Here is a 14,885-nt window from a genome sequence, read left to right on the forward strand (position 1 = left end):
TAATGTACATTTAGTACAAAAATAATGTACTTTTAGTATATTAAAAATATATATTGTATTCAGGAGATGTACATTATTTGTGTACTGGGTATTGTATTTAGGAGTTGTACATTATTTGTGTACTGGTGCACATTATATTGTATAATGTACATTCAGTACACAATTAATGTACATTTAGAATATTAAAAATATACTTTTTGTTATGGTTCACAGAACATTATGTAGACCAAATAATTTGCCATATTAATTGACACTTAATATAAAATGACGTCATGTTGGATCAGAGCCCACCATGTCACATGCATGGTCCACGATATAATTTGCCAAAAAAATAGAAAATGATCATTTCTCATAATCAATAATGGAACAGTAATTTGGGACAAATTGGTCCACACAATGCTCCGTGAATTGTAACAAAAGCTACATTTTTTATATACTAGCAATACATTATTCGTGTATTAAATATACATTATATAAAATAATATATTTTTCACTGAATACAATATACCATTTTTAATATACTAAAAGTAAATTATTTAATTGTAAGATCCATATGTGTCCACACAATAATGATCGCTAATTCGGTATGTTAGGTTTTAGTTTTTTCCATTCATGCATCCTTTAGTACAGAAAAGTGATAATATTGTTGAATACTTATTTAGTATTTATAGTATACAAACACACGTGTCTGTATTTAATAGATATGTTTCTTAAATACTGTTAAGAAAAATGCAATACGATTCTTCTTTATTAGATCCGGTGTTATCCAGTGCAGGTTTTTCTGCTATCCCACCATTATTTTCTATATATACTCACCTCATACGTATATACACATTTTACTGAAACCTAAATCTACAGATAAACAAAGTGTTCTTTTTCGTCCCCTTTTCTTCTCACATTCTTGACTCCCTCTCTCCCCAATCTCCTATTCTTTCTTCTATTGTTTGGTTTGATTCCCAGTTCAGCTCATCTCAGCTGGATGTGTTTGACACTCTTTCAGTTGAACTCTTGAGATTCTGTATTTTAGTTGCAGGGGAAAACAAGGGTGAGAAGATGAGGGTGTTGAGTGCCATTGATTGCTCGGATTGCCCAAGTCTGTGTGGGTTCTTGGTTGTTAAATCTTATCCCAAGAGGTATTCTTCCAAGATCCCCTCTGATTTGGTCCTTTTCTTGGGTCTGGGCTTCATAGATTGGTAATATTTGTGTTTACTTTTGGCAAAATAACAGTATACCCATCATTTAGAGATATAAAGATACAGTTTTTATTTATTTATTATACCTAGATGGACTTTGCAAGAATTGATGGGTTTAATTCAGTGTTTTACACATGTCATTAAAGGGTCTTAAGGAGATTCTTGGATTAGGACTGGATTGGATTGTCCATCTAGCTTTTTTGTTTTTAATACATTTTTACTGATATGGGTTGGGATTAGATTTGTTTCTCTGCTGTTCTTTTTCTTGTCTTTTTTCTATTGATTTCTGTTTTTAGTGGATGTCTCATTCTTCTTTTGGGAAAAGAGTTGGGATTCAATCTCCAGGTAACCCTCAAATTGTGTGTTTTCTTCTGAACTGGAATTAGGAATTTCAATTTGGGGGCAATTAGTATGGTGGGTGAAAGTGTAAAGATAGATTAGCCAGTTGTGAGAATGATCTTTGGATTGATACTTTTGAGGGCATCATCTGATAGTGTCCCAGATTCAAGGAAGAATTTGTGAGATGGGAGATACTGTTCTAACAGTTCTGTCATTGGAGAATCATTACCCCTTTTCCATGGATTCTAGCACCTCCTCTTCGCAAGACGATTTAGATTTCGAGATGAATAGACAAGTAGTCTTAGCTCGTCCACCCGACATCAATTTACCGTTATCTGCAGAGCGTAGCCCGACTCCTCAGTTGTCGAATTCGGAGCATAGTGATAGTCTTGATGTTAGGGTAAGAGCCCAAGTTCATGAAACCGAGAATTTCTTCAGTGCGCCTAATAAGGTCAGTAGGAAATGTGCGAAAAGGGGGGACAGCATCTGGGGCGCCTGGCTCTTCTTTAGCTTTTATTTTAGGCCGGTTTTCGTCGAAAAATCGAAGGCGAAAGTTGTGCGGGACTGTAATGGAGCTTCGGGGTTCGATAAATCTGATCTTCAGCTCGATGTTTTCATGGTTCAGCATGATTTGGAGAACATGTACATGTGGGTTTTCAAGGAGAGGCCCGAAAATGCTTTGGGCAAGATGCAACTAAGAAGCTATATGAATGGGCATTCCCGCCAAGGGGAGCGTCCCTTTCCTTTTAGTGCCGACAAGGGTTTTGTTCGATCCCATAGAATGCAACGGAAGCATTATAGGGGCCTTTCGAATCCTCAGTGTGTTCATGGGATCGAGGTTGTCCCCTTACCCAATCTAATGGGTTTAGGCGAAGATGAACGGAGAAGGTGGGTTGAACTTACGGGAAGGGAACTGAATTTCACTATCCCACCCGAAGCAAGTGATTATGGTTCGTGGAGAAACCTGCAAAGCACTGAATTCGAGCTCGAGAAGCAACCTCCATGTCCCAAGGGCAATAACCATTCCCCAACTAAGAAATTGCTTAATGGATCTGGGCTTAATTTGTCCACTCTAACATCCAATCAAAGCAACGGGGATGCCATGGATCTAATAACGCCTGTCAGCTGCAAAAGGAAGGACTTCTTCTCTAACGGGAATGGAGTTGAGTGCCATTTGCAAGCGAATCCTCACTATAGGATCCCAGAGTTCGAAATGCACCCGAATGAGCCACACTGGTTGAATGAATTTAGTGGGATTATAAGGAATGTTTATGGGCCCGTTACAGCTGCAAAGAGCATCTATGAAGACAAGAAAGGGTATTTGATCATAATCAGTTTGCCCTTCGTTGATCTCCGGACAGTGAAAGTCTCTTGGCGGAACACACTCACAAACGGGATAATCAAGGTTTCTTGCTTGAGCACATCTCGCATCCCGTTCATCAAGAGACAGAAACGGACTTTCAAGCTCGTAGATTCATCATCCGAACACTGCCCTCAAGGAGAATTTGTGAGGGAAATCCCGCTCTCAACCCGAATTCCCGAGGGTGCAAACATCGAAGCCTACTTCGATGAATCAGGGACAGCGCTAGAGATTCTGGTGCCTAAACTGCCGGAGGGGCCGGAAGAACATGAAGTACACATTCGACTTCGCCCCGACCTCAGTGCCAATGACTTCATGGCTTTTATGGACCTGGAAGCATAGCTATAGAAATGCTAGTAGTGCATAAAATATGTTTGTTGAGCTAAATATGCAAAAATCTTCTGTTGTGTTGTCTTTCTTCATCTGTGTAGCCTTGGTTGTAACAAGGTCTAACTTATAAAATCTTTGTTCTTGGTTTAGTAACATATTTATGTTCTTGTTTGCAGACAAATGTTTCTGTTAAAATCTTTTAGCCCCTTGTACTACTAATACATTAGAAGCCACCAAAGAGGTGAAAAGGTTTGAATCTTTTAAGTCGCCCATAAAAGATCAATTTGTATTTGTGACTAAAATAAAATTGCAATTGTCATGCGGGGCTAGCTCAAGTGGTAGAACACCTGATCTAAAGTTACCACTCCCACACCAAGGTGGGGGTTCGATTGGCAAATTTTTATGTGGACCGAATATACTAAAAGTATATTATTTGTGTATTAAATGTTCATTATACAAAATAATATATTTCTCCTTAATACAAAGTACTTTTTTAATATATTGAATGTACATTATTTGTATACTAAATGTACATTATTTGATAATATACAAAATAATGCACTTCCCGTACTCAAATAACATACTTTCAAATTGTCAAGCACTTCACTTTGTGTTCAGATGGCACCCCTGTGAGTCACATGATCGAACCCTGGTGGTGGGGTATTGACTATTTGGGTTGCATTGGGCTGCATTAGTTAGAGAAAGTATAAAACAGATACTACCTTGTAATAGAAAATAGTATTTTTTTTTAAAAAAAAAACATACTTTCAAATAATTTACTTTTTATTTATGGTCCACACAATAATAACTGGGTTCGACTCCCACCATCTTGAGGCCAGGGCTGCCCAACCTAGAATTTGGGTCTTTGGGATCTCTAGATTGGAGACTGGACTCCCCAAATTGACGGAAGTGTGGAGATGAATCCCTTGTACACAAAGTCAACAATGGGGAGGCTACTTGGGCAACTCGCAACTTACCTCATGTGGCTTAAGATTAATCTAACATAGGTCGGGAAACCTAATATATAATGTATCAAAAAAAAGTTGCAATCTATACAAATTAAAATATAAGTAATTTTTTTGTGTGTGTGTGTGTAATACACGAGTATCTGTATCTTGCGGGATAAAACTAATTCAGAATTTGATTTTCCCATTGCATACAACTCAAATTAGTTGACACCTTTACATGCCATCAATCATCATCTTGCATTTCACTTGATGTTGTGATGGACTATATTAATTGTACAGATTCTCAAAAGTGGGTTGTTTCTACTTTTCTACTTTGATGATTGTGATAAAGAGAGAAGAAATTCCAAAGGCAGCCACCTCTAGTGGTGTTTATTTCATTGATGGAAGGAAAATATACAATTCCTAGTTTGGACAGGCATAGAATAATATCTATGATCATACTTAATTCATACCCTACTCTAGCCTATAGGTTATTGTATATAATTAACTCAAATGTATTGTACAACTAATAATGTATAAAGAATAGAGCAATTTTGGCCCTTCAATTATTGATAATTAGTCAATATGATGAAGTACATGGAACATGTAGCTTCTTTCTTTCTTTCTTTTTTCTTTTTTTTTTTTTTTTTTTACCTCAACAAAATTATCTCTTTTTTTTTTTCCGAAAACAACAAAATTAACAAAATTATCTTAAACAAGAAAAAAAATAATAATAATAATAATAAAGTAAACAAACACAGACAAAGAGAGTACATAAACCTAACCCTCAAATTTGCAACAAAAATCAACTAATAATAAGATTTCTCTTTACCCTTCTTCTTTCCCTAACTAAACGAGAAAGAAGGCTTATAACGACCCAAGGAAAATAATTCCTTCAGCCCTCATCATCAAAAACTACATTCATCTCATGATCCCTCGATGAATAATCATTTGAAATATCATAAGCCTCCAAGCGCCTCAAACTAGTAATATCTTTAGGCAAAAACTTATGTGACACTGTCTTACGGGTCTCAATACGTGAGACGGATCAAATCTTTAATTAATAATGTCAAAAAGAAGATCTGACCTGTCTCATGGGTCTCACACAAGTGTTACCCATATCTCTATACTCTAACCTCTCACCACTTGCAACATTTGCACTAGTCTTGTCCCTAACCATAACATTGGTCACCGGGAGACAGGTGAGACTAGTTAAAGGAATGATATTATCACCAAAAGATGAGACAATGATAAGAATATTTTCACCACTATCTTGATGTAAATGATGGGTCATAGTCTGCTTAGAGCTACCATCCTTCCTAATCAATTTACTATCAAAGGGGTCTTTAGACATTTTTTAGTCTTAAAAATAAATACTATGCCCACCCAACATAACCACCCATGTATAAGGGTGTCAATGCGAGTCAGCTCGCCCCATCCCGAACCTTTCTTATTAAATATGACTAAATAATCAACAGAGATTAGTTCTTACTTTTCTTTCACCGTTAATAAATTCGTGTATGATACTTCTCAATATATATATATATATATATATATATATATATATATATATATATATATACGCACAATTTTTGGGTGTGTGGGGACTCTCTAAATCATTTCCAACCACTGTCTGTGCGCCACTTACTGCATACAATAATAATGTTTTGGAGTCAAAGCTCTTCCCTTTAAGCTTTGCAGATTTTAGCAATATAAAAATCTTTGATAAAGTCTACCACATTTTTCTTTGTTTTCCTTTTAAAATCTTAAGAGCTAAGTACTAAACTCTGACGTACATCAATAAACTTCCTATAATCAGCCCTCGGGTACTGAAGATTGCCAAATTGGTAATTGTTGGTGTCAACGAAATTCTTTTTTTTTTTTTTTTTATTTATGTCTGGAGATCCCACCATTACCTTAATTCTCCCTTAATGGGTTATCAATATTCTATTGTTTTCGACCAATTTAATCAACTTTAAGTATTAAGTTTTTATTAAATAAATAGATGACAATAAATATATAACTTAAGTTTTTAGTACATAAATATATTCGTCCAAAAATATACTTCCTAAAATCATATATAAAATAAATTGTTATTCCACTGTCAAGCACCTTATGCTCAGATAGCATGTAGTGACTCTTCCATGTTCAAAATGAAGCAAATTTTTTTTAAAAAAAAAAACGCGATTGCAATTTGATAATTTTGTGTAAGTTAGGTAATTTTTTTCAGAGTTCTAGTGCATATTGTCCCTTCATACATAGCACATTGTTGTGCCTTTCAATGTACATTTTTGTGTCTTCAACCTTTAAGATCTCCAGTGCACATTGTCACTTCATCCAGAACACATTGTTGTGCCTTCAACCTTTAAGTTCGTATGTGTGTGTGTGTATATATATATATATATATATATATATATATATATATATATATATATATATATATATATATAGGCTTAGGTTCAGGTGAGATGGCTGTCTTAGGTGAAAAATGCGACGAAATATCCTAGCTATAGATCAACTTTTCTTTTAAAATTTTTTGTCAGATACGCGATATATATATATATATATATATATATATATATATATATATATATTTATATTTATATATTTTTTATTTATTTACGATTATATGAGAACCCTCTCTATATAAGTACATAAGAACTAGGGATTAATTTGAATTTTTTTATCACAGATTCATGTATGATCATAATATTTTTAAATTTGTTGGATTGTTTATTTACATATATTTATGAAAGGGAGAATTAGTAATTTATTGTACATTTAGAATCTTAATATTATTATGTGTCAATGTTATGCATAATTTTAGGAAATATATTTTTGACAGTATTATATTTTCTCCTAGGATTATATTTTTTGTAAGATTGTGTACTTCTAATTCTCCATACATGTGCACTCTAGTATATAACCATGTGTATCTGTATATGTGTGTGTATCTAGAGCATTCTATTTCAAATTAAAGTGCACATTTAATCCAAGTATGTTGGTTGTAGTGTGCACTTAATCAGGCATCGTGTGCATTGTTGGTTTGTTAGTGCGCATGTTATCATTTATGCCAATTCGTTGTCTGTTGTTCTTGTCTTTGAGTCCAGACGTGCATACATGTGCTATTGTTTGTGCAGTTACGTATTGTGCGGGTTTTAAAGATGTGCACTCATGTTTGTTTTGTTTGTGCTCAAATTATGAACTCATTCATTAATGTTCGCAAACCTTAGCTTTAATATTTATTAGATGGATGATTTGAATTTGTTCTCACGTTCTCATATGAGAGAGTGTTCTGGAACCCACCCTTATATAGACTTAGGATCAAGTGAGATCGCACTATTTATATGAGATTGTGAGATCAAATTATAATCATTCATCTAAGAAATATTAATGGCTCAAATTAAATTTAAACTGTAGAAATCAAGAAATTAATGGCACATATTAAATCTATTGACGAAATCAAATCCCACATAATGAGGATAAATAATGGATAAATGGATAATTAAACTAAAAGTGTCAAGTAGCTAGTGGACAAAGTAGTCCATTGTTGTGCACCTTGCATCTTGTAATGTCTAAAGGATGTGTGCATACAAATTTGAAATAGAAGGTTATATATAGATGCGCACACATATATAGTAATACAGATACACATGAATATATACTTAGAGTGCACACGTATGGAATTTGAATTACACAATCTTACAAAAAATATAATTTTAAGAGAAAATATAATATTGTCAAAATATATTGACTCTTTATGCTTCAATAGGTTAAAAAAGTAGTTATAAACAGATACTTATTATACGTTAGTAGTACTCAAAAAAGTATTAAAGATTAAGATTTACCCTTCTTCCAACATTTCATTTAAGTTAAAATTAATTCACAAGGGTGATATAATAATTGGGAAAGAAATTTTTAATTGTATTAAAATTGATTCAACATCTTTTTCATGTTTGTAAGAGTTCTAATTGTGGTTGTCATAAAAATAGTAATAATTTTTACTCCATATTTTTCCCTTGATTTTAGGAACTTTAATTATAGTATAATTGCAGCTTTGGGTAGATTTCAATATTTAACGTTATTTGATTGAAGTTATTTTTAATCTAATTTTTCATAATATATAAAATTTATATATTTAGAAACTATATTAAAAGTACTATTAAACACACAAAAAAAAAAAAAAACAAATTTAAAAATAAGTAAAAAATACTAAAGAAAATAAATAAATAAAAAAAAGTGTTGGTATGACCAATGAATATTAAATAGAACAGATAAAATGGGACGGATGGAGTATATTTAAAATAGTAATAGTGATGCATATGTGCATTCTGGGTGTGAGTGCACATTTGGTGTTTGAAATGTACATATATTTTCTCCTGATTTTGCTTTAGTTCCAAAACAAACACCATCACCCCCCTCCTCAACACCGATATGATCATCCACCAACCAATTCTGATTTCTGAGAAATGAAATTGAAATTGATGCCAAGCCAAAGAAAGAAAATCAGAGTTGCAACCGTAAATAAAAAAATTGCACTGCTTAGAATTCGACAAAAATTCAAGCTGCGCCCATAAATCTCCATGCTAGTGCATGCCGACGCCGGAAACAATATGCCCGCACAGCCCACCATAAGTCGCCGTTGAGAACAGAGCTGCTGTCACATTGGAGAGAAAGGATGAATACCGGGAAGCTAGGATGAGAAGAAACTGGAAAAATCAAATCAAAAGAGGAGAAGATTCCGGGATAAGCAAATTGCTTTGTGCACAAAATGACCACCCTACTCCCAAAGATAAAAACAACATGCGGAATTTTATTTTTTTTAAATAATCAATTTAATTAAATAGACAAAATCTGGACCATTAATTTATTAATGTCTTGAACGGATACGATCTATTCTCATGGGAATGTGTTCACATTTAATCCTATATATATAGTTTTAAGAAGAATAATAAGAATTAATCTCAACTTTACATCTTGAAAAATAGAATGGATTAGATCAAATTTTAAATAATTAGAAAAAAACAGTGACAATTTTATAATAATCACCAATTTTACTAGGGGGGTGTTTGCTTATTGGCTTATCAGCTAAATTTTAATTGATCTGACTAAGTTTGGTTGTTTGACCCACCCATAAGCTGTTCTGAACTGTTTGGTAAATGGCTGATTGGCCTTAGCTGATTGGGCCAATAAGTCAAAAATTAAAAAGCTAATGGATGTAGCTTTTTGGATCAGCTGGTTAGAATCAATTGTATATTGGCCCTGTTTGGTAAATGGTTATTAGCTGTTAGCTGATTATTAATTAGAGGGTATAACTAGTTGATAACATTAGCTGTTATAAAAAAATATTTGGTAAATTAGTTGTTAGCTGATAGCTGTTTGATATAATTTCTTTTCTTAAAAAGCTAATTGAAAAAGTTGATTAGAGTTGCAAAAAGCTAATTAACCAAACACTTATATTGATATGTTCACTAAATCAAACAATTAATAGTGGTCAAATAAGTCAAAATTGGCTTATAGGCCAATTTTTTACCAAACAGGGCCACCAAATTTTATAATTATTTATTAATAAGAGTTTATCATCTTGTTATATTTAGGAAAATACTTAGTATACTCTCATTTTAAACTCCCAACTTGTACTCCCTCTCACATGTTCTTGATGTAGACATTTTTCTGTGGACCCACATGATAAAAATAACCAATCCTGATTTGCCACCTCAGGGAGTATAAATTAGGGAGTAAAATTTTGGGAGATTATGTAGTAGAACTCTTATATTTAAAGGTTAAAATAACACAATATACTTGATGGGGAATATACACCGGTTGTACGGATCGTTCGGCCGGCCCGGCCTATTCGCCCGGTCACGACTACTGCAACTTCCAGCCCGGTTGACCGGTCACCCCCGTGGCGTGGAGTACGTCGAAGGCCTTGCGGGCGTTTGATCGGTGACCGGGAGAGGTGATCGATCGAGGTGGGGGTCGCTGCTGTCAGAAGGAACGCACCACGTGTACGGTCGCGTACCTGCCCCTTCGAGGCCCGGTGCATGCTCACCACGTGTCCGACATGCCGGAGGACCGGGTGATGTTCCCCATGACCCTTATAAATACTGCATTAAATGCTTCAGTAGAGGACTTTTGGATTAGGCTACTTACTAGATTAGAGGGGATCCCGGTCATCATATACGATCGGTCTATCTGTAACTCTACTGTGACCTATACGTATCAATACACTGTTATTTTATCCACATCAATACTCATACCCTTAAATGTCATTTTACATTTAATCAACTACTAGTAAACAACTAATTTACCAAACAGTTTTTTATAACCAGCTAATACAACCAACTGGTTAAACCAGCTAACGCAATCGGCAATCAACTACTAGTTAAACCAATAAGTTATCAACTATCAGTTGTTAGCCAAACACCCCCTATCCAATCTAGAACACAATTTTCTGCACTCCTTAGAATTTTTCACGAATGCACAATTAGTTGTTACAAAGTGCACATTTAGTATTAAAAATAGCACTGAAAAATGTGAATGTGCATTGCACTTAAGAGTTTGAATTTTAGAGTATATGATTGCATTTTTTTTAGTTGTAACTGAGATGGGATTTAAACTTGTAACCTTCTATGGTGACAATGATGCCCTCAAACTTTTCATCATGTGAGCCTCAACAAAATGTATATATCAAATTTTATAGTGAAAATAAAAAAAAATGAGTGTACATTAATGCATTAGTCAGTTAACAGGTTATGTGTATAAATGTGCTTGCAGTTAACTTTTATATGCCCACCATTTATGCAAAATAGTAGTCAATGGCATAATTTGCCTAACACGCGTAATTAGAGTCAGGTTCTTATAATAAAATGATTAAAAATAAACAAGAAAATTGAAGTGCATCAAAAATTCAGAACCGAAGAGAAGTGAACGGAAGTGAGCAAATGTAAAAAATCGAAATGAGATTGATATAAATGCGGATGTAAACAAGCAAAATGGCCGCCATAGACATACTTAAATGGCAGCATGAATACGGTATATAGATTATCCAGATTACAAACACCAACCAAAATGTCTAGCCTGCAACCTATATACTTTGCCAAAAATAGACCCATCAAAACAGATTTTTAAAAAACCCAAAAGTTCATCATCATAAACAGTGAATAGATCCTAAAAGCAATGAAACAAAACAGGATAGAAACACCGTGAACTTAGTCCACCTCCTCAATCTTCGGGCCAGCCTCACTACCACCGTGAGAAGGAGCATCGTCGCCCATGGCTCCACCCATGTCACCACCAGCACCTTGGTACATCTTTGCAATGATTGGGTTGCAGATGCCTTCGAGTTCCTTCATTTTGTCCTCGAATTCATCTGACTCAGCAAGCTGGTTTCCATCGAGCCATTGGATGGTCTGCTCAATGGCATCCTCAATCTTCTTCTTGTCTGCTGGGGCAAGCTTAGATCCAATCTTATCATCATTCACAGTGTTCCTCATGTTGTATGAGTAGTTCTCCAAAGCGTTTTTGGCCTCAACCTTCTTCTTGTGATCTTCATCCTCAGACTTGTATTTCTCGGCTTCTTGTACCATCTTCTCAATCTCCTCCTTTGAAAGTCTGCCCTTGTCATTTGTGATGGTGATCTTGTTCTTTTGACCGGTAGTCTTGTCCTCAGCAGATACATTTAAGATACCATTGGCATCAATATCAAAGCAGACTGTGATCTGAGGAACACCCCTAGGTGCAGGAGGGATGCCGGAGAGCTCAAATTTTCCAAGCAAGTTGTTGTCCCTGGTCCTTGTCCTCTCACCTTCATAGACCTGAATCAACACACCAGGCTGGTTGTCGGAGTAGGTAGAGAAAACCTGCTCTTTCTTGGTGGGGATGGTAGTGTTTCTTGGGATCAAAACAGTCATGACACCACCGGCAGTTTCGAGACCAAGAGAAAGTGGGGTGACATCCAAAAGCAGCAAGTCCTGGACCTTCTCGTTACCCTCACCACTCAAGATAGCAGCTTGCACAGCAGCACCATAGGCAACGGCTTCATCAGGATTGATGCTCTTGCAGAGCTCCTTACCATTGAAGAAGTCCTGCAACAGTTGCTGAACCTTGGGAATTCTAGTGGAGCCACCAACAAGGACGACATCATGGACAGTGCTCTTGTCCATCTTGGCATCTCTCAAACACTTCTCAACTGGTTCCATACACTTCCTAAAAAGATCCATGTTCAACTCTTCAAATCTAGCACGTGTAATGGTGGAGTAGAAATCAATACCCTCAAAGAGAGAGTCAATCTCAATCGTGGTCTGAGCAGTGGATGAAAGGGTCCTCTTTGCCCTCTCGCAGGATGTTCTCAACCTTCTGAGAGCCCTAGGGTTACCCGTAATGTCCTTCTTGCTCTTTCTCTTGAATTCCTGAACAAAGTGATTAACCATCCTGTTATCAAAGTCTTCACCTCCAAGATGGGTGTCACCAGCAGTGGCCTTGACCTCAAAGATACCCTCCTCAATGGTAAGTAGAGAGACATCAAAAGTACCACCTCCAAGATCAAAGATCAGCACATTCTTCTCTCCAACACTGGTTGCCTTCTTATCTAGACCATAAGCAATGGCAGCAGCTGTGGGTTCATTGATGATACGCATAACATTAAGACCGGCAATAACACCAGCATCCTTTGTGGCCTGACGCTGGGAATCATTGAAGTAGGCTGGAACAGTAACCACGGCATTTTTCACTGTGGAGCCAAGGTAAGCCTCAGCAATTTCTCTCATCTTGATGAGAACCATGGAAGAGATCTCTTCCGCAGCAAACTGCTTCTCTTCACCTTTGTAATTGACAATAATCATGGGCTTATCACCAGGTCCAGGGATGACCTTAAAGGGCCACAACTTGATGTCACTCTGCACAGATGCATCACTGAATCTCCTACCGATCAATCTCTTAGCATCTGCATTAAGAGAAAGAAGGCAATGAATGAGCTTAAAATATCAAAGCACAACAACCAATTTGAATAAACAGCTCAAGCACAATAACAATTGTACAGATGGAAAAAGGATAATTCTTAAACAATAGCTTCTAAATAAATTAGGAATCACTTCAATTGACAAGAGTATTGTATAGAAATCAAAGTTCCAAACTTTTTGGAAGGTCTTATAATGCAAACTTTAGCAACAAAAAAAAAAAAAAACTATTTTTCATACTAACTGAATCCTTAAACATATTATAGATTCTAATCTTCCTAAAACCATATGATGTTGATCTTCACTGTCAGTGTGTCACAAAGAAATTAAAACCACAACTTTTCTGCAGAACTGCATTTGTATAAATGATGCTACATCAAATTTCACCAAAAAAAGAAGCAAAAGATTAACATTTGAGAATACAGCTTAGTTTTATACCTTAAATACAAAATAACTTATACAATAAAAATCAAACTCGATTTGAAGTATAACATTATGCATAATATTTTTATTAAAAAAACAGGTTAAAACACTAGAACAAAATAAATAAAAATTTATTAAAAAATATAAATCTGAAAATTAAAAAAACAACAACAAATTTAAATCACAAATACTAATAGATCTACTGTAAAACATAGTTTAAAACATGTACACACATTATATATTAAAAAAAAAAAAAAAAAAAAAAAAAAAAAAAAAAAAAAAAAAAAAACAGATTACATATACATAAAAAAATCATAATAACAATAATAATAAACTTAAAGGAGGTAAAAGATGTAAAAATCTTACCAAAGACAGTATTTGTAGGATTCATGGCGACCTGGTTCTTAGCGGCATCTCCGATGAGGCGCTCAGAGTCGGTGAAACCAACATAAGACGGCGTAGTCCTGTTACCTTGGTCATTGGCAATGATTTCAACGCGGTCGTGTTGCCAAACTCCGACACAGGAGTATGTGGTTCCGAGATCGATTCCGATCGCCGGTCCTTCTCCCTTCCCGGCCATTGCTCTCTAAACGTTAAGATTAGAGACTTAAGAGAGGTTTTGAAGAAGAACTAGGGTTTGCAAGGAGGAGCAAGACAATGCTAAGCCCAAGAATTTATATTGAAATAATACAGGCCGGAGATCTGTAGTTGGCGTTCCAGAATGTTCGAAAACCCTAATGCAGAAGACTTGACGTAAACCGTTGATCTTTTATAAAAAGAGCCGGTTTAAGATGCATTCCGTTTTCTCCGGGCGCCAAGTTTGGAAACAAAGAAAACCGGTCCATGTGATTGGCTAATTAGGCACTTAGTGGTCCAATCAAAATAGACCAATCTAGAATGTAACGGAGAGTTATTCCATGGTCTAGGGTCCACCCAGCAAGGTGAACTCGGATCTAAATCATAATTTACATATTAAATGTTTACAATTTACCTACACAAATATCAATCGTTATGCCTTGGATCCGTGTCCAGCATGCTTGCTGGACACGGGTAACAGTGCCGTTAGGCACTGTTATCTCCTTTTTTTTTTTTTTTTTTTTTTTTTTAAAAAAATTTCAGATCACTTTGTTATAGAAGTATATGTTCATAATTTTATTACTATATGTTAATAACTATACATTCATAACTCCATAACTGTACGTTCATAACTCTATAACTGTACATTCATAACTCTATAACTGTACATTCATAACGTCATAACTGTACATTCATAACTCCATAATTGTACATTCATAATTTTCGAAGCTCTATGTTCACAATTTTAGAGCTCTATGTT

General features: G+C 35.3%; 2 protein-coding genes across 2 annotated transcripts; one reads left to right on the forward strand and one right to left on the reverse strand.

Annotated features, from left to right (window-relative positions):
* Window positions 1–822: 822 nt before the first annotated feature.
* On the forward strand, window positions 823–3,437 carry LOC109160566. Its single transcript, XM_019308853.1, has one exon. The coding sequence runs from the start codon at window positions 1,717–1,719 to the stop codon at window positions 3,232–3,234; it is 1,518 nt and encodes a 505-aa protein (XP_019164398.1). The 5' UTR covers window positions 823–1,716; the 3' UTR covers window positions 3,235–3,437.
* A 7,677-nt stretch (window positions 3,438–11,114) lies between these two features.
* On the reverse strand, window positions 11,115–14,295 carry LOC109160565 (heat shock cognate 70 kDa protein 2-like). The gene is made up of 2 exons (XM_019308851.1): window positions 13,916–14,295; window positions 11,115–13,113 (listed from the first exon to the last, which is right to left on the reverse strand). The coding sequence occupies exons 1-2, from the start codon at window positions 14,127–14,129 to the stop codon at window positions 11,381–11,383; spliced, it is 1,947 nt and encodes a 648-aa protein (XP_019164396.1). The 5' UTR covers window positions 14,130–14,295; the 3' UTR covers window positions 11,115–11,380.
* Between the last annotated feature and the right edge of the window lie 590 nt (window positions 14,296–14,885).

Source organism: Ipomoea nil, unplaced genomic scaffold (assembly GCF_001879475.1).
Source record: "Ipomoea nil cultivar Tokyo-kokei standard unplaced genomic scaffold, Asagao_1.1 scaffold2848, whole genome shotgun sequence".
Lineage (NCBI taxonomy): Eukaryota > Viridiplantae > Streptophyta > Magnoliopsida > Solanales > Convolvulaceae > Ipomoea > Ipomoea nil.